General features: G+C 42.1%; 1 protein-coding gene across 1 annotated transcript in view; it reads left to right on the top strand.

Moving 5' to 3' along the window:
- The window catches only part of fgf11a (fibroblast growth factor 11a), a 111,064-nt gene that overhangs the window by 73,290 nt on the left and 14,621 nt on the right, over positions 1-23,153 (top strand). Inside the window, exon 3 of the mRNA XM_008283336.1 lies at positions 1,983-2,086. Coding sequence (XP_008281558.1) covers positions 1,983-2,086 — 104 coding nt within the window. The remainder of the gene's footprint in view (positions 1-1,982; positions 2,087-23,153) is intronic.

Here is a 23,153-nt window from a genome sequence, read left to right as displayed (position 1 = left end):
TTTGATCTGGCCAAGTATGTCGCCTGACTTGAATACAATAAAACACATTTAGGGGATTGCACAGGGAGGTACTCACTGTTGTTATGTACTGTATTTTTGGTTTTGGAGCTGTGAAAGTACGACCCTTGCACACTTGCTCTCTTTATTCGTCTTCCAGCACAGTGCCGCCTCCCTCTGTGAGGTGAAGCAGGTCACGCAGGGTTACCGACACCACGCCGAGGCTACTAATGTATGTAAGAGAGCGAGAAACAAGAGGGAAGAAGGAGGGACAGGCAGGAAGGCGGGAGGCGATGTGCCCCGCTCTATTTGTCATCCCGGCCGTGCTCTTTGGTGACACCTTGTTCATTTGCGAAACCAACTGTTTGAGATGCAGGGATCGATCGAGCAAATAGAAGCAGGGCCCTTAAGATAGAGAGAGGAGAGCGAGAGAGAGAGAGAGGGGGCGAGACGCATGTGCACTTTTTAACATTTGCAGCCTAAAACCGAACACACAGCGCTATCTGTACAGACGTTCCTCTTGTTTAATGTGACACGGTAGTAGAAGCTAAACTGCCCTTTTTGGCGTCACACTTCCTGAATAGAATTAAAGCATGTGTGTTTTCCCCCTGGAAAGAGCTCAAATGTTGCTGATTGCTTAACCTTCATCTGTTCTGTTTGCAGAACTTTTGTTTTGAAATTAATTCATCCAATAGCAGCTAAATGTTCCAGGAATCCACAACATGCCTCCTGACGATTAATTTTTCATCTGTATATAAAAAAATGTCACTTTTGAAATCTAGGTTCTAACTTTAATTACAGCACATTTAAAACGACTTCTGCTGAATATAAACCTCACTTGCTTACAAATTAAAAGATGGTAGAAAAAAATTGAATCTGATGCTCCTTCCAGAGGCTTGATCTGACAGCTGTGAGCTGAACGAAAGCCGTCAGCAAGATACTGAACTCCTAAATGCTCGCTGATATAAGAATGTCATTTTTATATTCCTGCACATTTACCTGCACACACCGGTGTTCCAATAATATTTTACAACGTCTTTTCTGAAGCTTTACTGATGCCTTTTAACATTTTCTATTCCTTTATTGTCTCCTTTTTGTTTCATTGCTGCTCTTTTTTTTTTCTAAAGCACCTTGTAAAGGAATATTATCTCTGCTTCAAAAGTGTATCATACAAACTATCACCTTGGTTAACTTTTATAGTTTTTTATGCTTGTGTGGATGATCTCACATGTTTTTCTCATCCCTGATTCAATCCAAGTGCTGCGGGGGCTTTAATCATCACCGTGGTGTTTGGTCATCATGACATTGTGATCACAGAACAGCTGGTAGCCAGAGGACGTTTTGTCAGAATCGCTCAACTTACCACGTCGGCTCCTATAAGGCACACTGTCAAGAGTTCCGCAAAGAATAAATATGCATGCGCACACGGCCAAGCATGTGCATGTACACGCTGAGTGAAATATACAACTTCAGGTTCTCACACTCGTGCACCCGTGTGTTCCAGCTTTGGAGGTAGTTTATATGGAGAGCTATGCACATAAGAAATCCAAGGTTCCACAGGAGGGGATTCGGCAAACTGCATTAGCAAGCGCTGTTTACTGTGTCGGGACGGAGGAAATGAATTCAAAGCAGGCTCAGAAGATGTCACTTTCCACTGTACTGTACTCTTAAAGCTCTCTGCTAAGCTGCGCTCTCTCTATCTATCTCTCTCTCTCCAGCAGGGGTATCCTCCATACTGTCACTCCCCAGGTTTGTGTGACCTCTAGTGTACCAAACTGAATTCCTCCTAAATCTCCCTCCTCCCTAATCCCTCCCTTTTCTCCATTTTTTTTTCACACTATTTGACAGATAAACTGTGCAACAGGGAGTATGAAAAAAAAATAAAGGACACAGCTGTTGTCTTTTTTATGCCACATGGAAGCGCTGGGAGTGTTTAGGAGAATGATTTGCTTTAACGTCGCTCCTCCCTCTCTGTGTTCTTGCAGTGCAGTTCAACTTGATTCCTGTGGGGCTCAGGATAGTGGCCATCCAGAGCACCAAGACAGGGCTCTACGTTGCCATGAACAGCGAGGGCTACCTCTACACTTCGGTACGGTCAGCACACACTTTTTCAAATATGTGATTTCATTATGCTGGTTGGGAAAAAAAACCTCGCTTTGTGTTTGCTTAGTTGATTAAACACAGTGTGTGAGAGCAACGCATGCATTCTGCTCCTACAGAGATAATATATGTCCAGAGTTTTATGTGCTCGTTTTCAGCTTTTCTGCTGCGTGATGAATATCCGTCTGACCTGCGATGGCCTCTTACACACTGTTTTATGTTGCCTTTAAAAGTTAAAGAGAACAAAATAGGCCCGGCCATGCATTATTTATTCCTATATTAGAGCTGAAATCTGTACTGTAATAGACCACACGCCGCTGCTCCCTGCAGCAGCAGCAAAAAGTCATCTTGCAAAAATCTAAATCAAGCCCGAGCATTGTATGTGTGTGGAAGTATTTGTGTCCTACCTGCTTTGTTCAGTGTTAGCCAGCAGGCTACAATACAAACTCATCAACATTGTTCAACAGCAGATCATCTAGAGTCTTTGTGCACGGTATCTTGCAATGATTTACTCACAGATGGACGTATCAATCACATAGCAGTTAAAATTACAGATTTTGTTTGTGCAAGAATTTGAGGTGCAAAAGTGAAGTGTAGTTTTAACTTTTATTGCCATCATTGTCAAAATAAACGACATAAAAGATGCTCTGAATGACTGATTTCTCTGTGGGTTAATCCTCTGCCACATTTTTACTTTACAGTATAAGTCCTGCACCTCTTTGGAAACAGCACAACCATGACTCGAAGTAGACAGAACTCAAACATATCTTTTGTGCTGATTAATGAAGATATGCCATAAATCATAAAACTGAAAAAAAAAAAGTAGAATTTCTTTGATTATTTACGGAAGCCGAGAGCGGTCGTTTTCCACTATTGTTCTTTCTTCGCCGAGATAACGAGTTAATTTTCTTGTTATCTCGGGATAACAGGAATCGTTTTCTCATGAAAATGAGATAATTGGTGTTTGTGTTTGCCTGCTCGTGCCCGGTCCAGGATGTAATCCCAGGTGTGTGGGACCTCCCACACACCTGGGATTCCATCCTCAGTCACCAGCGGGGGGCCGGAGGACAGACGAGACCGGGCACGAGCGCTTCATTGTTAGTTGTCGTGCCCGGTCAGCTGTTCTCATGACACGTCATGTCGGAGTTCCCGGTCAGCTGTCTATATAAGATACGTCACACCAGGAAGTCCGACAACTTCTGATGAAGGCTGAAGTGACAGCCGAAACTGTCAACGGGATAATTATCTCGTTATCTCGGGAAAATGCCGTTTAAAAATATGTGCGGCCATGACCGCTCTCGGCTTCCGTAATAATTTATTTTCTAAAAACTAAAAAAATCCTGAAAAAAATTACAGCACAGGTGTTACCCTAACTGGGAATGTGAAATGGTGACTTTACATACTGTCGATACCATGCTGTTTTCATTTTTAATTTGTTTCCACACCGGTCTGCCTGTCTGCTCTGTGTGAACACAGCCTGCAGTTCAGCCGAACAGTCCCTGAGTTGTTGCTACATGACTGTGGGTTGAAGCTGAGTCATCAGTGGCTTTGTGGTTGCATGGAGGAGAGCAGATTGTTTTGTGTTTTACAGGATCCGATGCAAATGGTTTATTTTTGCCAAAGTGATTTGGATGAAATGCCTTTTTAACCTTAGATTTCATTCATTTTTCTAGAACTCCACATCACACATGATTAGTTCACTGTCAGAGAGATGATAATGTGATGATTCTGTTTTTGCAGTTTTCAGCTCTGATAAATGGTGTCATTTTGGTCATTTTGGTGGAGATAACACGTCTTTCAAACCCGTCAGCAGGTGTTAGGGTTCAGAGGGTTAAACAGAAATTCAAATTTAGACCAGTCAACTTGACTAGAAGTAAGAAAATTCTCAAAAATGAACACAGTTAAATACTATCTGAATCCTATGAGGACATCCTGAAATTTGTGACTGTGTAGATTATTTGGACTATGGTAGGAAACCAAATGGTGTCAAATCAGATACTTGTTTAGAGGAGAGGCTGGACGGGGGGATTCTCTGTCACCCACCTTTTGTAGTTCATCGTTACAAGAGATGTAGCTGCAGTAGTTGCTGCAGGACTTTGGAGGAGCTTTAGTTGCTTTCCATCAAAGCAGCCCAAAGACAGGGGAAGTTCTAAAATCTCCAGAAATCCTGTGCTATGTCCATCCACTGTGCTTAACACAGCTCAGGTAAACTCACTGACATAATCTGTAAGTAGCTGTGGTATTCTGGGTTGAAACAAGAGGCTATGCGATGGCAAGTCGGTCCAGGAAAGCATGAATTGGCCCACACATCAGCATCTGCACGACACGACGCTGCCATCCGAGAATCACAACACGCTCCTTTCAGCGCAACTCGGTTCCCTTGTAGTCGTTCGGTGACAGACTGAGGTGGTGACATCTGAAACTCTGTAAAGCCTGTGTACATCCGAGCATCAAACACTCTCCTGCCCTCGGTCACAGCGGCGCTTGTATTCCGCCGCTTGTGAAACAGCTCACACGGCGCTTCCACAGAGCTGTTTCGCATTGATGTTACAGAGAGAAGCGGCGGAGCCAAGCCACAGATTTGAGAGGTAGATGGAAGAACAGATGATCAGAGTGCACTCTATCAGGATGCAGAGAAAAGCACTTTTTTTTTTTTTTTTTTTCCCCACTTCCTCTTGGCACACATGCAAAGCGTGTGAGATCTTGTTTGAAGTGCATCGGTGCTGCTCACTTCAAAGTCCATCCAACGCTGCTTCCCTGCATACTGCCGGAGACGAATAAGGGGAGATGCGGGGTTTTTGTTAAGCGCAACAATGCAAAAAAATACAGGCCTGGAAAGAACACACAAAGTTCTTCACTTTGTTGGTGCATACAATACAGTTGGTTGAGACACAAACATGTTCATTGCTGTGTGTCTGTTCTTAATTTTAGCAGCTTCTCAGCTTTGCAAACCACAAATTGTAGTAAGAGGAGGCTTTGAAGTTTGGAGCTTGTCTCAGTCCAGAAATTGCAAGAAGTAAATTATTTTTTTCTTCATATTTGATTAATAAAATTCCCCATCAGTGACTGTGTTTTGATGAGGCAGTGTTGAAACTTCTACCTGTGAAAGAGAAACTTGTATTTGGAACTTTATTTGCACAATTTAGGGTTTTAGTCAGCAGCACTGAAAAAACACAAGATGATAAGAATAATTAAAACAATAATATATTTTTAAAGTAGTTTGATTAGTTGAATTTTTGTTTACTCAAGCATATTGGAGTTTTTTTTAATGGTTAAAAATAAAAAGTGCATAAATAACTGCCATATAAGGTACAAGGAGCCGTTACCTTTGTTGCAATGTGAGCCAGGAAAAAAAAAAAAAGTACATGTGATAATTTTGTAATGCGCCTGATTTGACAGAGACTCAATGCGTTACATGAACACACAGCTTTTGACTAGCATTATCTATTTGCACATTTCAAGTTGTTTCATTACAGACTATGTGATCTCACATGTTCTCTGGCAGCTACTTTGCACATCCCTGCACACTATAAATATGATTTATTCTGCTTATTGATGTGCAACACTTGAGCTTTTTACCCTTTGCTAATCGTCAGTATTCTACTGTTTGACACCAAAACAACCTCAAATTCCTCATATGTTATAAACCTACTGGGCAATAAAACCGATTCTGGTTCTGGACATTATAAAACCATTAAAAGGCCGTTATTAGCGCACATCATTCCCTCACAGGGACTTTGTCCGCCTTCTAGTTGGCTCAGTGACCTGTTAACATTTCATTTATTGGCAGTGGAGCCGTGATTTTGCACTTAAGAAGAGGAACAAAAGTCCACATTTGGATGCTGGAGGGGCTCACTCAGAAGACTTCAGTTCGCATCCACGTCTCTGACCATTCTTGTAGTATTATTTTTTAAAATTATGGCTCATTTTGGCTTCCACTTCTGTTCCCGTTTTTCAGGTATAACAGCTACTTGGTTAAGTTTAGGAAAGGATCAAAACACACCCTGTTGTGTTATCACATGTTACAAAGGAGCGTTTTGTGCTATTTTCAGAGTAGATTTTACATTTCAATCACACAATGATTTAAAGATGATGTGTTTCATGTGTTTATCAATGATTAGAATGGATGATGGCTCATCTTGTGGCCAGCAGAAGGTGGAGGAGGCCCCTGCTGTAACACAAACCTCCTAAAGCTTCACAAAAAAGAACTTTTTTTTCCTTTTTAATCGGTATTTCTCAAGTCCGAAAGAAAAGTATCAAACTGTGTGATGACTTACATTCCAACTAAGTTAGCTGCTTTGTTATTCGTGTGCTAAATATTCTTTCTTTCTTTAAAATGCCACCATTCCCCTTTACTTTATCACAAACTCTTGAGCGCTGTAGTTTTAATTGTCGCTGCAACTTAGCCTCAATCCATATTTCAACCTAACTCTAACCCTCCTGTAACCCCGGCCCAAAAAAAGACTATTCTTTTCCCCTAATGAGACCCAGAAAATGGTCCTTGCATGACTTTTCCAGGGCTTGGAACCCCCCTAGACAGTAAAAACCTTGCATACGCACACACACACACACACACACAGATACAGAGGTTATACTTACCCAGGCATTCTCCTGACAGAAGAAAGGTGACCCATTTTCACTAAGGGAAATAACCACAGGGAAAGAGAGGGAGGAAAGAAGAAACGTTTGAGAAAATCCCTCTGAGATGAGAACAGAGGGAGGACAAAGGAGAGGGGGAGGATTTTTTTCTTTTTTTTTCTTCCCCTCCCATCTCACCTTAAACTAGTTGCTGAGCTATTGTTCTGTGCAAATGCGAGCGATGGAGATGGAGAGGCAGAAACAGAGGAGGAAGGCATGTTTTGCGCTCGTCGCCCCCCCCCCAGGGGTCCGGAGAGAGGCAGTGCCGAGTCTTAACATCCTGTTATGCAACCATTAGCATGTGCTGGGAACAAGGCCCCTGCGTCATCCCCCGAAGGGTAAAAGGGGGGATTTTAAGGAAGTGGTCAAAGAAGTAACCTCATGTAGAATTATATACGCCATTCTGGTCCGTGGGTACAAATTGAGTTTTGCGCTGGAAACTGTGGGATGTGGGGAAATGAGAAAATACTCTGTTGTTGTTGAATTTCTTATGTGTGTTTCCTTTAAAGATTCATGATGGGGGACATGTTTGAGATGATGACTGTTAGTTAGTGGGGAAGTTTCATCTGCAATGCAGGAAGAGAAGTGAAACAAAGGTCAGTCTTTACACAGCAAACTAATTGAACTGAAGGTTTTTATCGCTTAAGATGCTGATACTGTGCTTTAAAGTTGCTATAATCAGGTTTTTTTTCATGTCAACAACTTATTGAATCACTGTCTGTGAGTGAAGAGTGCATTACTATCCAATTATTACACTTAAACTCTACGAAATATGTTTTATAATCCACTATTACCACATTTCTTGGTGTAGCAGGCAACTGTTCTCACATTTAAAAAAAACAAAAAAAAACAATAGTCGGCCATGTTCACAATCTAATAGTTAAATGAATGAAATGCAAAGTTTTGCCATATTCTTATAAAACAGTTTATAACCACTGACACTTATTGTTTACTTCAAAATCAGCTTGGTTACATTAGGAATCTTAAAAAACAGATATTTTATTTTTTATTTTTTTTAAATGAAGTATAAATTGAATAACACTTTTTGAAAAAAGCCTTTATTTAAAGTTGCTTTTCAATGATTGGCCTGACAAAAGCAAAACAAGATACAACATCCCATATAAAACAACCCGCACCATTATTTATTCCTCCACAACAGTGTGACAATCATCATACCTGATCGACATGACGGAGGGATGATTAGCTCAGTAATATCAATATCAGTCATACGAACGAGCAATTTATCGTCTATTTCGCCGCTAAATGGGACCATAATTTACAGAATGAGCACTGTGCTGCATTAAATTAGACTTGAACCTCCTGATTGAGACCACAAGCTCATTAGGAAAATGTTCACTGAGGTAACAAATCAAGTGAGAAGCAGCCTTGTTTTCTCATCCACTTCGATATCCACGTCGCCCCCTGCTGGCGGTTATAGAGAATGCAGGTTTAAGGCGTCAGAGGTTATGTGGGTGAAATGTGGCCTGGCAGTGGCAAAAGAGAGACAAACATGATTCAGTATTGGACTTGCAAACTGGCATGTGGACATAACGACGACTCCAAAGGAAAGCCACTGTTGCTCTGTGACAGCTGTTTTTTGGGGTTGTTTTTTTAAAATTAAGCAGCCATTTGCAAGCAAGTTGGGCAGTTTAAAAGGCTGCCATACTTTAGTGTTGCCTTTATAGCTTGCCAAAAGAATAAAAATTAAAAAACAGGGTTGTCTTCAGCTGTCTCCTACAAATAAACCAGATTTTTAATGCCACATGCATTTCTAAAGAAAAACCTCATTGCCGCCTGCATTTGTAAACTTTTTATTTTAAAGACCTCCATTTGTCTCCTGCACAGAATTTCGGATTAGCGACACAACTGCTTCAGTTAAAAGCTAATAGAGTAAACACATTGCGTGTCATGGTTCAAGTGTCTAATTGCAATAAAATGTAATCGTGTTGCTGCTGTGGGTGTGCGCCGAATTGCAAAAAAGGGGCACAGTAGGAAAACAAATGGAATACTCTGTAAGTGAATTTGCTGTCATTATTTTTTATTTGTTTAGTAGCATGCAAACACGATTTCTCAGAAACAAGGCGGAAAGTCGCATCGGTGTGATTTTCTTTTATCAATTTGATCACCCACCAGTGCACTTTTTATTATGATCAGAGTTTTATCCAGCAGGATCAGAAACCACATTCAACCACAGCGTAGAGGTGTTTCCTCCCTTACCTCTTTGTAGAAATAACAAACGCCGGCTGCGGCAGTGTTCCGGTGGCTACTCGGCATTAATCTTTCATGGGCCCTCTGTGGCAGACGTGTCGCCCTCTGCAACCGCACACACAAGCAGATAATTACAACACTTATTTAAAGGATTTGAAAATGAAACACCTCCTCCCAGCTGTGAATCCGCCTGTAATGGCTCAGAGAGAGGGAGAAAAGTAGTTTTCTGGCCTCTGCCTTCCTTCGGCCCCCCTCCCCCCCGTCATCCATCTTTATTTATCAGTTCTCATTTGAAGCTCCTTAGCTGTAATTTTCTTCTGTGTTTTCTGTTTGGGCTGTTCTCATTTTTTTTATTCCGCACTCTGCTGCCACCGCTCGTTTTCCCCCACGTGGATCACTGGAATTTAATTTAATCACCTAATCTAATTTAATGATGACACCTTTTAAATACATTAAAATATTTGTGGCGAGCTCGGTTTATCTTGCCAATTAATTAAACGCCCTCAAAGACAGACTTTATTAATGAAATATGCTCCGTCGTATATTCGTTTTGTGGTTTAATTTTATTTGATGTGTGAGAAAGCGGTCAATAAAAGAAAGAAAGGGAGAAAGAAAACAAGAGAATGAGAGGAGTCCCTGAAGCAATTTTTGGGTGAAGGTCAGCGATGCTTTCACTGACTCCTCCACAGGGAGGTCAGAGGTCACGGGGAGCTAAGGAACTATTTGGTTCAACAAGGTTTTGAACCACTAATACAAATGCAGTTTTAAGCCAGGAGTCCTGTGATGGTTTAATAAAAGAAGCCATTCGCACATTTTAAAGATCGATAAGTTGAGATCACATGGAAGTAAATAAATCAATTTCATTAACGTGCTAAATCAAGCGGAGAGCTGAAAGTCCTAAATGAGGTTAAGAATCAAGGACAAAAAACCCAAACCAGTCTCGATGCTGGAGGTGGTGGTGGAGCAAAGATAGCCGGAGACTGGTTGAAATGGACACACAGGAGGAAGGTGTGGACGGTTGATCTCAGCCTTAAAGTAAATAAAAGCTTCTTTCTTCTATATTATAAGCAGTATTTAATTATATTGTCATTTGTGGCTCGGGGGGGCTGCTCTGTCAGACATAGTGTTTTTTTTTTTTAACATTTCAATTCGTCAAATGCAGAAGCACTGTTTCAAGGGATGCAATAACTACATGTGGCCTGTTTTGTCATCGCTTTTTTTTTATTTTTTATTTTTACAGATGTCCCCTAAACCAGTGGTCCCCAACCACCGGGCCGCGGACCGGTACTGGGCCGTGGGTCATTTGGTACCGGGCCGCACAGATAGAATAAAAACGTTTTGTTGGTTTATTTTTATTTCCAGCGGAGTCTGCAGGGTGTTTTATTTTGAAACATGACTAGCTCGTCTTCCCGTCACTTCTGTTTGTGTTCGTTTCCCGCACTTGACTGTCAATTTTTATGCCCGGCTGCTAAACGAAGCCGTCAGTCAACAACAAACGTCTCAGGAGAGCTGCTTTGGAAAGTGGGAGAGACTTAATACAGAGACAGGAGAAAAAGTAAACATGTTAAGCAATAGAAATTAATTTTATTCATTTATGAAACTTTTCAATAGAAAAAAAAAACACTTATTATTTGTTATGTGCGTAATGACCGGTCCGTAGAAAAATTTCTTCTTAAAACCGGTCCGTGGTGCAAAAAAGGTTGAAGACCGCTGCCCTAAACACCTAAACATCCACACGACTGTAAATGCTGCAATTTACTGATGTTCCTTAAATGCCTCACATGTATCTGTGTATACAATTTGCGGACGTCCCCTAATAATGGCCTTAATGTGCAGACTATCATTAGATGCTACAATTTACTGACGTTACCTAAATGCCTCACATGCATAGATAGCTTCTAGTCAGGAGTGTGACCAAAAAGTACTTTGAAAAGAGAGAAATGAGGCGTTCTAATGTCAGATTTACCCCCAAATGAAACAGAGTGAGTTTATCAGCCAGGAAACAAAGCGACAGACCTGCTAAATGTCAGATTTTTTGGTCATGTTTTGTGCCCTTGTGTTGGTCGAACGCAGCATGCAGGAGCTTGACAATGGCACAGGTGTAAAAATAACAAACAAAAAGCAATGTCAAGTGCGTTTCTAAGTGGAACACGAGGCATAAAAGCAATGATGGCAGCGGGATGTAGGAGATAGATGGCCTAAATCCCTAATTCTGTGCTGTTGAAAAGTGGCAGCAGCAGTAGAGTTTGTCCTCGTCCTGGCAGTTTTCAGACATCAGTCATGAGAAACATGCATCTCAAGGATTGAAATATACACGTAATATCCCAAAACTGTTAAAAGTTACATTTATTTTTGGCGTTAAAACACAATAAATCCCCTTTGCACAGTGCATGACATTGATTATCGCCGCTGACATTGTGGCGTTTCCTGAGCAAACAACACGACATGAATAATTGATCGCGTGCCGTACAATAAATCCCCAACTCTGCTCTCTTTGGCTTCATTTAACCAAACATTCTCAAACAGCCACGCACATTTACACACCGGCAAGCAGCTCCGAGGTAGAAAAATAAATAGGAATTACTTTTACGGAGGAGGAATTTTTTTTTTTTCTCTCGATTTACCTGCCTCAGCGAAGAAGTAGGCAGCCCTGAGAGATATTTAAAGATCACCCAAACAACCCTTTGGTGCTTCTTTCAGCAGTCAGCAGAGAAATGGAGAGCGAGAGAGAGAGGGGGGAAAAAATATTTATATGTTACCGGAACGTAATCTGCTGTAAAAGAAAAATAACACACTTGTAATGCCTTAAAGTGCGGATTTGGGAGTTGCTGTGCTCGGGATAAACAAGGGAGCGGGAGCGACGGGCTAAATGATGGAGCAAATGTCCTTTTGTCCTTACATGAGCCTCTTGTTTCGGGAGGATAAAGCCAGATGATAATAGAGGTGAGGAGGAGAATAGAGGGGTGAGTCACCGCAAAGGTTTTTTTTTTTTGCATCTCCATAAAAATGCGCGGCGAGGGAAACGGAGGTTTTGTTTCAAATGAGGCGCATAAGCTTGGAAATTGAGTTCGAAACCGAGCGGGTACAGACTACATCCTGAATCTGTATTCGACACTCGTTGAGAATAAAAGGGGGGAGGAGGGAGGTTTGATTGACCGGACAGGCTGGATCTTAGCACCAGTAAAACAGGCCTGATTGTTGTCACTGTGTTGAGAGGAGGGAAGGATGGGAGGGAGGGAGGGTGAAGTGAAGGAGAGAAGGATGGTCTGACAGGCCCAGACTCGGAGCGAACATAACGTCTCCTCTGGGAGCAACAACCGCCGCCGTGCTCATCTTTCTTCCCCCTCCTTCTCCCTTCTCCTCACTTGTACAGCTTTTACTCGCCTGTCAGTCTGTCTTGCTCCCCTGTCCGGCCATTTGTGTCTGTCGGCGTCTCTCGTGGTTTGTCTTTTTCCTCCCTCCCCTTCCTCCGCCATCGCTCCTTGCCTCCCTGCCTTTGCTTTTTTTTTTTTTTTTTTGTCACCCTGCGAACCTCTTTTATTCGGAATATATATCCCTGTCTTGATGTGTCCCTTATCTGCAGTCCTTGTCCTAGCTCTGTCCTCTATCTCTCTGTTCTCCTTTCCCCACCCCGCCACCGTCTCCCTTTGCCCTCCACCTCCTCGTCCTGAAGCCTCCCCCCTTCTACTATGTCCCCTTTTCTTATATTATTCCCTGTATTTAATCCACTGTTTCGCCAAATTTGACTCGAAATGTGTAGAAAAATGTTCAAATTGTTCTGACAATTACCAATTAAGCGATGTTAATGCTGCCTTCATAAAACTGTCCTGGTGCCAAAAAGCGACAGCAGTCCCAGGTGACTGTTAACTGAAAGGCCAACACCCAGCAAGTACAAGAGACATGCAGGTGGCATGTTGGGGGATGATGTTTCCATGCACAACAATATGACTGATTAGAAGTGATGAGATACAGAATGTAGACATGGGAGGAAGACTGTACAGCCAGTGGTGAAGGGATCTTTTAGTTTAATTTAAACACCACCACATAGCATACCAGCTAACGCCCTGCATTAAAAGCTAACTTAAAGTTGTATAATGTTCGCTTAATATGTAAGAAATCCACAGCGTTTGAGGTGTTTTCGTGTACTGTTCTGGCACAGCGATACTTTCTCAGCCATAAAAAGGTCTAAAGAAATCAGAACACTTTAGCAACAACAACAAAAAAGCCAAATACTTTCCTCTCGAGTCGGTGGAGACCAAAATGGAGCTAAAACTAGAGTAAGCTCCAAGTACATCCAGAGAGAGAAGTCTCATTTTCAAATAACTCACACCAATATATATATATATATATATATTTTGACTTTTTATTTAATTTATTGAATATGACCAAGCAGTTTATGCATATTCCTGCTGACTGACAAACAAAAAGTGCTGTAAACCTCATTCCTCCGTCTCGGCTCTCACCTTTAAGGAAAAATGGACTCTAATTTATGACTTGAACAGAAACCTTATCTCAACTCATCTTGCTGTGTGTCTGAATCTTCTTGTTTTTGGATTACAGCCTCTTATATTTTTTTTAGCTAACAATATCTCTGCAAAAAAATACTACTTTATATTACATAGTCTGTTGATCATTTCCACTTTGAGTGTGTTGAGTGTGTGTTGTGACAGAAGCCCAAGAAAAGCAGCAACACGTACACTTTTTAAACAGACTCACCTTTTGACTGTAAAACTGCACAAAAATCTGAAAATCAAAAAAAGACGTTTGTTGCATGATATACCCACATCTCTCCTGTACCTATTCGCTGTCTGTCTCAGGGAAAATGCCAGCTAAACAAACCAACAATAAAAACCTAGACTCCTGCACCACCATAAAATTTGGAGCATGTATACTATAGGCTTATATATGCTTATAACTGACTGCACAAGGGACCACAAATTTACTAAAAGTCATGCATTCAATATTGTACTTTACAAATATGCATGTTATATATTAGTAGCATCAAAAGCAAAACCACTGATTGTGCAGAAAACCCTCTTATAGAATTGTCTTTAACTGTATTTTTTATGCTTTCCTTGTGCATGGATGTGAAAGCAGTTACATTTAATACTGTTGTGCATTTAAATCTATGACAATCGATCATATTTTAATTATTATGTATGTGTTGTGTAATAAGAGGACAATATTTCCCCTTTGAAATGAAATGGAGTCGACTTATATAGCAGCATAGCATGGAAATATCTACAATTTAATTTGATCGACTAATGTGGAGCCTACATTTTTTAAATATTAGTTAAAATTACAATCTGATGGTTTAACCTTATACAGCAGTGTACTTGGCACGGTTTTAACTACAGTCTGAACTTAGCAATAAAGGAAGGACAGGCCTGGACATACGCTAATCTGCTCTGTGACCCTCCTATAGTCCCAGTAAGTGCCCTACATCTTAAGCATTCCACGTTCCCGCAGTTCAGTGACAATAATAATCAGCATTAACTAAAGCTTGACTTTGTGATGATACCGTGCACGAGCAGAAACTTTTCCACGCCGGAGCCAAATAGTCCAGCTGTATGAAGAAAAAGAGGCCAGATGGGCTGCGCGTATCCATCTGTCTTTACACATCCCCAACAATACACACTTCCTCTTCATCATCCTCCTGTCGCCTTCACCTCTGCAGTACCTTTATTCATCTGCTCACCATACATCTCTCTTTGCTTCCCCCACCTTTTTCCTCCATCATGTCCGACTCCCCGCTAAGCCTTAAATCATGCACAATGAGGAAAGAGCTCGAGTGCAAAAGAGCACTTTGTAAGTTGTCTGCCGTGCATCTAGTTTGTCACCGGGAAATTAGGAAATGTTTTGTGCGAGGTGGTCGTATTAGTGCAGGGACAGAGTGCAGGTCCATGCAGTTGGCTGGGCAGGGCTGCTGGAGAACCGGGGATTGTGGGAGTAGCTCGGCGCAGGTTAATGGCGGTGGGAAACTCCTTGTCATGGCTCCATTGTCTGAGGCGGCTGGGACCCGCTTACCGGAGGGCACCTCCTGAAAATTGCTTTCTGATAAAAATAGTGCTCAGCCGCGGACCTGGCCCACTTTATTAGCCGTGTGCTCTGGAAAAGCCTCGCGGGTAGAGAGATGGCAGCGGAGAGGGAGGGGAGGACTGATGTGTGGATGGTGGGAGGTGGAGGCGGGGGTGTTGGCGTGGTGAGATGTAGTCACACACACACAGCAAAAAAAAAGAAAAAAACCTGTACACCAGCGAACACACACACACACACATATACACTCCCCTGTGCAATTTAGCCACCCTCCACATCCCCACAAACACACATGTGCAGCCAGGTATAAACAATCTGACAGAGGCAGGCAGACATAATTGGGCCGGACTCCCGATACCCAGGACCAGCTCTGGCCAAACTCTCCGCAGTTAGCAGGGGGGAAAGTTGGGCAAAGTAAAACTTTACTCGGATGACATTGTGAATCTGCACTGGGAGGATAAACGAACACACTTCTGACCGAATTAAACACGTTATTAAAACCCATGTCCTGCCTCTTTTCACGTGTGATTTCAGGGCTTGGGGGCGCCTTGAATGCATAACAGCGCCACAACTTTGTACATGTAGCTACAATGAGCTTCTGTTACTGGATTACATGCAAGTAAAACCAGGAAGTTGTAAGAGAAGGTGAGCTCAATACGTCATGGTTGCCCAAAATGTCATAAAGTGAAGATAGTTTGTGTCCAAAATAAATAGTTTGTTAGGGTTTTGTGTTAAATCTACTACTCTTCATAATGATGATCACAATATTAAACACTTGGTAAAAGTTTGGGCACCATCAAGCTTGACAATAAACAGATGTTTGGTTGACCGATCCATCCACCCCGACCTCCTCCCTTTGTAGTACAAAGTCATCGTCAATCGTCAGTTTTGGAGCCTTGGTGAAAAAATTCCTACAGCAGTGATCGATCTAAGCGCTTAGAATAGAGGACGGTGTTATCGGTATATAGCTTATTAACTGGTCGCACCATCCTCTTGTTTCTTAGTAAGTGTGCAAAGTGATTTTAGATCTTTAGAACACAGGAGTCATATTAGTGGTATTAATATGTGTTTTGAATAAACTCTTTGAACTTTCGGCCCTGTTAGCAGGAATTATTCAAATAACAAACCAGTTTAAATGATAAAAAGGCTAAAAATGATGCATAATCAAGTGTGTGGGTGCTTTGAGTGACAGGTGTATAGTTCACAGTCCTCCTCAACCACTTTTTTGCTACTTTTTATACTAGCCAGGATGTAAAAGAAGTCAGGCACTGGCACCAGAAAACACCTCATAGTACCTTCCAAGTTGGAGCCTACTTCCGCTGTACCAGTACACATTCAGCTATTACCACCGTCCTAATAATATGTAGGTTCCTTTCATGATGCTGAAACAGTTGTGACCCATCAAGACATTTACTTCACAAGATCTCTAAAGGTGCCCTTTGGTACCAGGCAGCCAGCTGTTAGCAGCAAAACCCTTAAAGTCCTGGAAGTTTTGAGGTCTTGTTTTCCCAGCACTTCCCACGTAAGCTTGATCAGTTGAGATCTGGGGAGTATTGGAGGCCTAAAACTCTTTATCATGTTCCTCAATCCCTTCAAGAAGTATTTTTGCAGTGTCGCAGAGAATCACACTTCCTTTTTGCCAGCTTGCCTTCTTCCCACAGTGCATCCTGCTGCCATCTTCTGCCATCTCCTGCGTGACATATCAAACCAGGCCACCTCCTGTTGCTCCATTGCCCAAATTGTCAGTTTTCTCAACACATTTCTGCAGCTACACAGCCCTCTACCCTGTCATGCCCTGAGTATTCTGGTACGTGTCTTCTGTAGGGTTGGTCCCATGCACCTAGTAGTACGTCTATAGTCTAAAGTTCATTGGTTGTTCTTCCTTGGACCAATTTTGGTAGCTACCAACCACCACATACTGGGAACTCCCCACAAGACTCTGACTGATTCATCTAAAGTTGGCCCTCATCAAAGTCATTCACATCCTCATGCTGCCCATTTTTCCTGCATCCAACACATCACCTTCTACAGCTGATACACTTGACTTGCTGCCTGATATATCTCACCTCCTGTCAGATGCCATTTTAACCTGATAATCAACGTTATTCACTTCACCGAACTGAGGTTTTAATGTTGTAGCTGACTAGTGTCTGTACCAGTAGCAGCTCTTTTTATTAGTATCTGAAATTACACTCAGTCAGTAGCAGTCTGGGCTGTGAAGCGTTTCCCAGCTCTCCTACCAGTTCACCCACAGCCCTCCCCTCCTGTTCTCTGCACTGTTCGTGGCCTCCTCTAAGCTCTCCACTGGGGACTCCCTTTGAGATACGCAGAGTGACTAAATAGAGAATGCCTCTTGCTCACATGACCAACCCAGGAGAGGAGGTAAAGAAGCAAGAGGGGGGGATGATGAAGGATGGGAGGCAAGAGAAAAAAAGAGGAAGATGTAAGGCGTTCGAAAGGAGAGACAGGTTTTCATATCCACCTCGGATGCTGAAGTTACAACAAAGCCAAGACGAGAGTTCTAAGTTCTTACAATCCATAAACAACACTGAGGGCCACACACACACACACAAGGAGACAATTTCTATTATTATTTATAGGATACCTACATATAATTTGGGGGGAAGAAAGCTTGAGTAAACAACCTTTTTACTGTAAATTAATTCCTATGAGTGGGCTTTTCTTTATAAATTCCGCGCTGTGGCATTTTGCTGCCATGTCTCACAACAGCAGTTAATTGGGATGGATGGTCTTTGGTGATAGAGGGAGTTACCACATCCATCATCGCACTGTGTTCTATAACAGCGAGCAGTTCCTTTTCTCTGTAGAGACTCTCCGAGTGGGGAGAGAGAGCGCGTCTTCGAGATATTTAGTTCACTTTTCTGCAGAGCTATCGTGGATAGTAGGTCACAGGATTTATGCAGGGGATGAGGATGCGTGAATAAGTTGAACTCATGAGAACAGAAACTAAATCTTTGCTGTTTTTTTAGTTTTGTGTCCAGAAGTTGGCTGTTAATTCATTAAAAGCGTGGTAGTTTGGAGAATTTTTGATAACCACCAGCCTCCTGTAGGCATCACTATGGGAAGTTTTTCCATGCAGACACCACTTTCATGCTCCAGTTGTAGTTTTTTTTTTTTTTTTAAATATTGGGTTTTAGTTATTATTTACACATCTGAAAGATAGCTTTAACACTATTTGATTTCGCATTTGTGTCCACCTGATGAATGTAAGTGCAATATAAACTCAATTTTAGCTCCATTTTGGTCTCCTCCATCTCCTAACTGACAATCAAAGTAGTCTCACGCAAATATATGGACTAGCTATATTGGTCCACGGTGCAAAAATATATCAGCTTCACAATAAAGGCTGTACTACGGAAGCCGAGAGCGGTCGTTTTCCGCTACTGTTCTTTCTTTACCGTTTTCTCGAGATAACGAGTTAATTTTCTCGTTTTCTCGGGATAACAAGAATCGTTTTCTCGTGAAAACATGATAATAGGTGTTTGTGTTTGCCCGCTCGTGCCCGGTCCAGGATGGAATCCCAGGTGTGTGGGACCTCCCACACACCTGGGATTCCATCCTCAGTCACCAGCGGGGGGCCGGAGGACAAACGAGACCGGGCACGAGCGCTTCATTATAAGTTGTCGTGCCCGGTCAGCTGTCTATATAAGATACGTCACACCAGGAAGTCCGACAACTTCTGATGAAGGCTGAAGTGACAGACGAAACTGTCAACGGGATAATTATCTCGTTATCTCGGGAAAACAGCGTTTAAAAAAATGTGCGGTCATGACCGCTCTCGGCTTCCGTACTGTACAATTGTGAGATGTTTTTGTTTTTTTATTCACCTGCATCCATGTAATTTGATTGCACATTTTTTTTCCTTGGCATTACACATAGAAACAGCAGCAAAGTCTGTGTAAGAACCTGGACAGTTGGTGGGACAATAGCGCAGCAGAATCAAGCTCGAGTCCTGTTTTTGATCATTGTCAGTGTGAATTTCAGTCACGTTTTGCTTTCATTTACGTTGGTTAAATAAAGGAAGGGATTGTGGTTTTCAGCCCTGTGCAAATGCTTCCCAGTCGCTGTTTACTTCAGTTGTCATTTGCTGCTTTTTGATATTTTCAGTTGCTGTTTAATTTGGTTGTCACACACTGTGCTCTGTCTTTTTCAGTCACATTTGTTTTTTAGTCACAGTTCTCTGTTGTTTTCACCTGCTGTTTACTTTCATTGTCAGTTGCTGCTTTCCTTCATTTTCAGCCACTCTTCTCCGTCATTTTCAGTCACTGATAATATTTGTTTTTAGCTTCTTTTTTTTGGTCATTTTCAGTAGCTGCTAACCTTCACTGTCAGTTGAAGTTTTCCATCATTCTTAGTCACTGTTTTCTGTCCTTTTCGCTCTCTGTTCTCTGTCATCTCCAGTTGCTGTTTAGTTTGGCTTCGTCTTTGTCATTTACAGTCACTACAAAACTACTTGACTAAGTTTAGACACCAAAACTACTACGTCAGGTTTAGGAAAGAACATAAGTTGCGCCAAAATACCACCATGCAATCGTCAAGCTCCACTTATTTGGGTGAAGATCCCACCTGAAGAATAGCCCCCGATAATGTAGGCATAATCACAATTTTACAGCCATTCATATGCTGTAGACCAACACAGTTATTACAACGTCTTTGGTCACACTGGCTTGAGAAATATCTGGATCTCAAACTGCTAACTATGCTCAGTGGCTGCTTGCTAACTTTTTCTGTACAAGTGAAGCAAAACATTGAATTTGTAAGGTGTAAAATTAAACCAACAGGCTGAAAGATGCCATAAAGTTTCACAGAAGTGAGAGGACGCATGCTAGGTTACTGGTTGACTCCTTCCTGCAGCAGGAGACGCCACAGTAAAGATTTCTTTATGGTAGGATTATTTTGTCACACCATAGTTATGTATATATTCATTGTTTCTCACCCAAACACGGGGTATTGCATGTTGAACCCTAATGTGTTTCCTTCTTCATAGGACATATTTGAATTTTCCCATTTTTGCTGGCACATTGTTGCATTTAATGGTGCATTACTGCCACCGTACTTCATGTTGCAGGGCTTGGGTGCAGAACAGATTACTGTAGTCAGCAAGCCTGTGTATTGCATGTGCAAAAACAAGCCAGGAAACCACTTATTAAGATGCTTTATTGCACCATTTGTGACCAGAAACTAAGAAACTCTAAGTGGCTACAATCTGTATTCTTTTTTTTTTTTGTAATAACCATTCATCAGCAGATAACAATGTGAAAACAATGTGACAATCAGTTGCCTGTAGTACGGCTCGATAGCAAGTTTCAGCCGCCCGGTCCTCAACTTTACTGTTTGGTTTCACTCACATTGCGCTGTCATCATTTTTGACCACAGCAGGGAGCTTTTAGTCATTAATAAAACTCTACAGCGCACCACTTGTTCAGGAGACAGACACAGTTGGCAACTAGATGATGAACACAGTGGGGCATCTAGCAGCTCAAGAACTTCAAAGTTCCTTCAGGAGTTAGTAGAAAGCCCCTCAAAAAGCAGGAAAAGCAATGTGAACACCAATAATGGCTCTAATTTAAAGCAACCACGACTTGTAGAATTTGTCTAGAATGCAGGTAGAAATCCAAATGTAATGTTTTATTGGAGGGATAACAGAATAAAAGCATGACTGCACTTCATAATCTTGTTAAAATGTATAAGATTACTAACCATTTCACTGAAGAATCATTTGGCTTTTGAAGACATTCCACTCCTCATACAAGAGGTTTCCTCAGATTTAACTGACTGGTGGGGAGACGTAAGCATTTATCTCAGACCCCTTTGTTTGTCAGCACTGTTGGACCACTTTCTGGTATGTAAATAGAAAATTTCTACAATATTTCATACAATGCAGTCCTGGCTGTCCTCCTTGGGAAGTTTCACCACCATTCATACCTCGATTAATGTAAATCTCGGGTTCATATGAGGTGTGGATTATTGATAATGTGCTAATGACCACAGGGGGCTCTAGATGGTTGGTAGATGAAACGTCTTTAGGAACTAAAAGAGTCTAGATAAGATGATGTAAGTTAAACTAAGTTAAGCTAGACTAAGCTAAATTAAGTTGAGATAAGATAAGATAGGACAAGATACAATACAATAAACCTATATTAATCCCACAGCGGGGAAATTTGCAGCATTCCAGAGGCAGAAAGGGGATATTGCAAACATTTAAGGAATATAGTAAAAAAAAAATTAATGAGAAAACAAGCCAAATATACAAAAGTACTTGTTCTAGAAATATCAGCATTGCACAGATTCGTCCGTGCATAAAAATACTTTATGAATATTGCAAACATTATTATCTATATTGCACAGACCTCTGCAACCTCTGCAATATCTTCAAGCATTGTTGTGTATCCAGTATATGTGTGCAGTATAAACATGTAGTATGTTGAAGTATTTCTTGTCTCCTCAGCACATGCAGACTTTTTGTGCCCTTTTCAAACAGATGCACCTGACAGGTGGCAAACTGGCAATTAGTCAGTTTTCCTCAACAAAAACTCTTCTTCCAGTTTGACCTGAGAGGACCGAGCTGCCTTCCACACACACACACACACACACACTCCCCCTCACCCCTCCAACTCCTCTCCTCTGACCTTCCTCACCCGCCCGACGAATCAGAAAAACGCTCGTGTCTTTTCTTTGAGTCAGCACTCTTGTTTCCTTTCCCTCCGCTCTCTCCTTCCTCTTTTCTCTCCCCCCCTCTTTTGCACTCTGATCGACCCCCCCATCTCCTCCCCAACCCCGCTCACCGGTGTGCACCTTCCTCTCCCTCTGATGTGGCAGCAAAAGTGTGCAGACATCATGTGGCCTTGAGGGAAGGAGATGGGGGAGAAATGGTGGAGGAAGGGCAGGGTGTGGGGGATGCTGAGATAAAGAGAGGATAGCAAACAAAGTAAGAGAGAGGAAAAGAGATGGTGAAGGCAGTGTGGAGGTAAGGCAGGTTATCTCTGGTTCCCATTGGAAAATCCCCAAACGCACAGCGAGGGTCTGGCAGTCAAGGTGAGAAGCAGAGGACATCCCCCTCCCTCCCTCTCTGCTTCTTCCACCTTGTGCACCGGCCTGCACCCTCTCCAGCTGTTCTCATTACGCTCCGTGCATGTGTGTGTGTGTTGGTGTGTGTTCTCTGTGCACACCTTGTTTATTCATCCTTCAGTGCAGCTAGATGTCATGAGCGTATGTTTGCATATTTGTTTCAGGGCGATCATTTCCTCGTGATGTTTGTGTGTCTTGTCTGGACGCTGCGAGCCCATCATCAGGCCTGGTCGGGCTCCAGCGCTCCTCATGGCGTCCCTGTAAATGCCAGAAAGTTGGCAGGGCCGAGGACCCCCCTCTCTCCGCTTGAAGTGCTAAAAAGTTCTTTCTCCTCTCCGTCGGACGGCAACTCGCAGACACCCGCGAGGGTTCAGGAGAGCAGCGAGAGGCCGAAAGGTTGGAAATCGGACAGGAAAAGACAGAGAAAAGACCTTTAAAGGCCTCATCGGTCTGTCAGATCACCCAAAAAACAGCTGTTCTTCCAGGAGAAAGGTGCTGAGATGACATTATGCAGCTTGTTTTGACCTTAAAAGTAGCTGCTCATGATAACGATGCAATCGCTGCATTTATTCAAAACAAACCAACATTTAAAGGGAAAAAGCCAATTCTTGCTCACTTTATGGTTCATTTTGCAGCTGTTTGGGAACTTTTAATGACAACTGTAGACTTTTTTTTCCCTCTTTTTTTTTCTCCTATATTGACATTGGATTAGATTATTCTGCATATCCGAAAGGGTGAGTTATTGGGACAAACCTGCAGAGATTTATCACCCAACTCTGCATATTCTCTCATCTATGCAGAATTTTATAGTCCCTCCGTTGCTTTGGTTTGAAGGTTGGCATCTTTACACCAAATACAAAAAAATCATAAATCAGATGTGATTTAAGTCCAGAAAATCCTGTCAAGAGTAAATCACAATGCAAGAATTTCAAACTAGTAAGGGGGCTACTAGGCTTCTACTGAAATTGTCGGCTTGACTAAGTGTTACTGAGCTAAGAGATAAGTCAACGTAAATTATTTTCAAGGCACAATCTCTGCTGCAAATGTTAAAAATCTGTAGTTATTTTGGAATAACAAGACTAGGC

Source organism: Stegastes partitus, unplaced genomic scaffold (genome assembly GCF_000690725.1).
Source record: "Stegastes partitus isolate 25-593 unplaced genomic scaffold, Stegastes_partitus-1.0.2 Scaffold307, whole genome shotgun sequence".
In the NCBI taxonomy this organism is placed as follows: domain Eukaryota; kingdom Metazoa; phylum Chordata; class Actinopteri; family Pomacentridae; genus Stegastes; species Stegastes partitus.
This window is presented reverse-complemented; position numbering and strand designations above follow the sequence as displayed.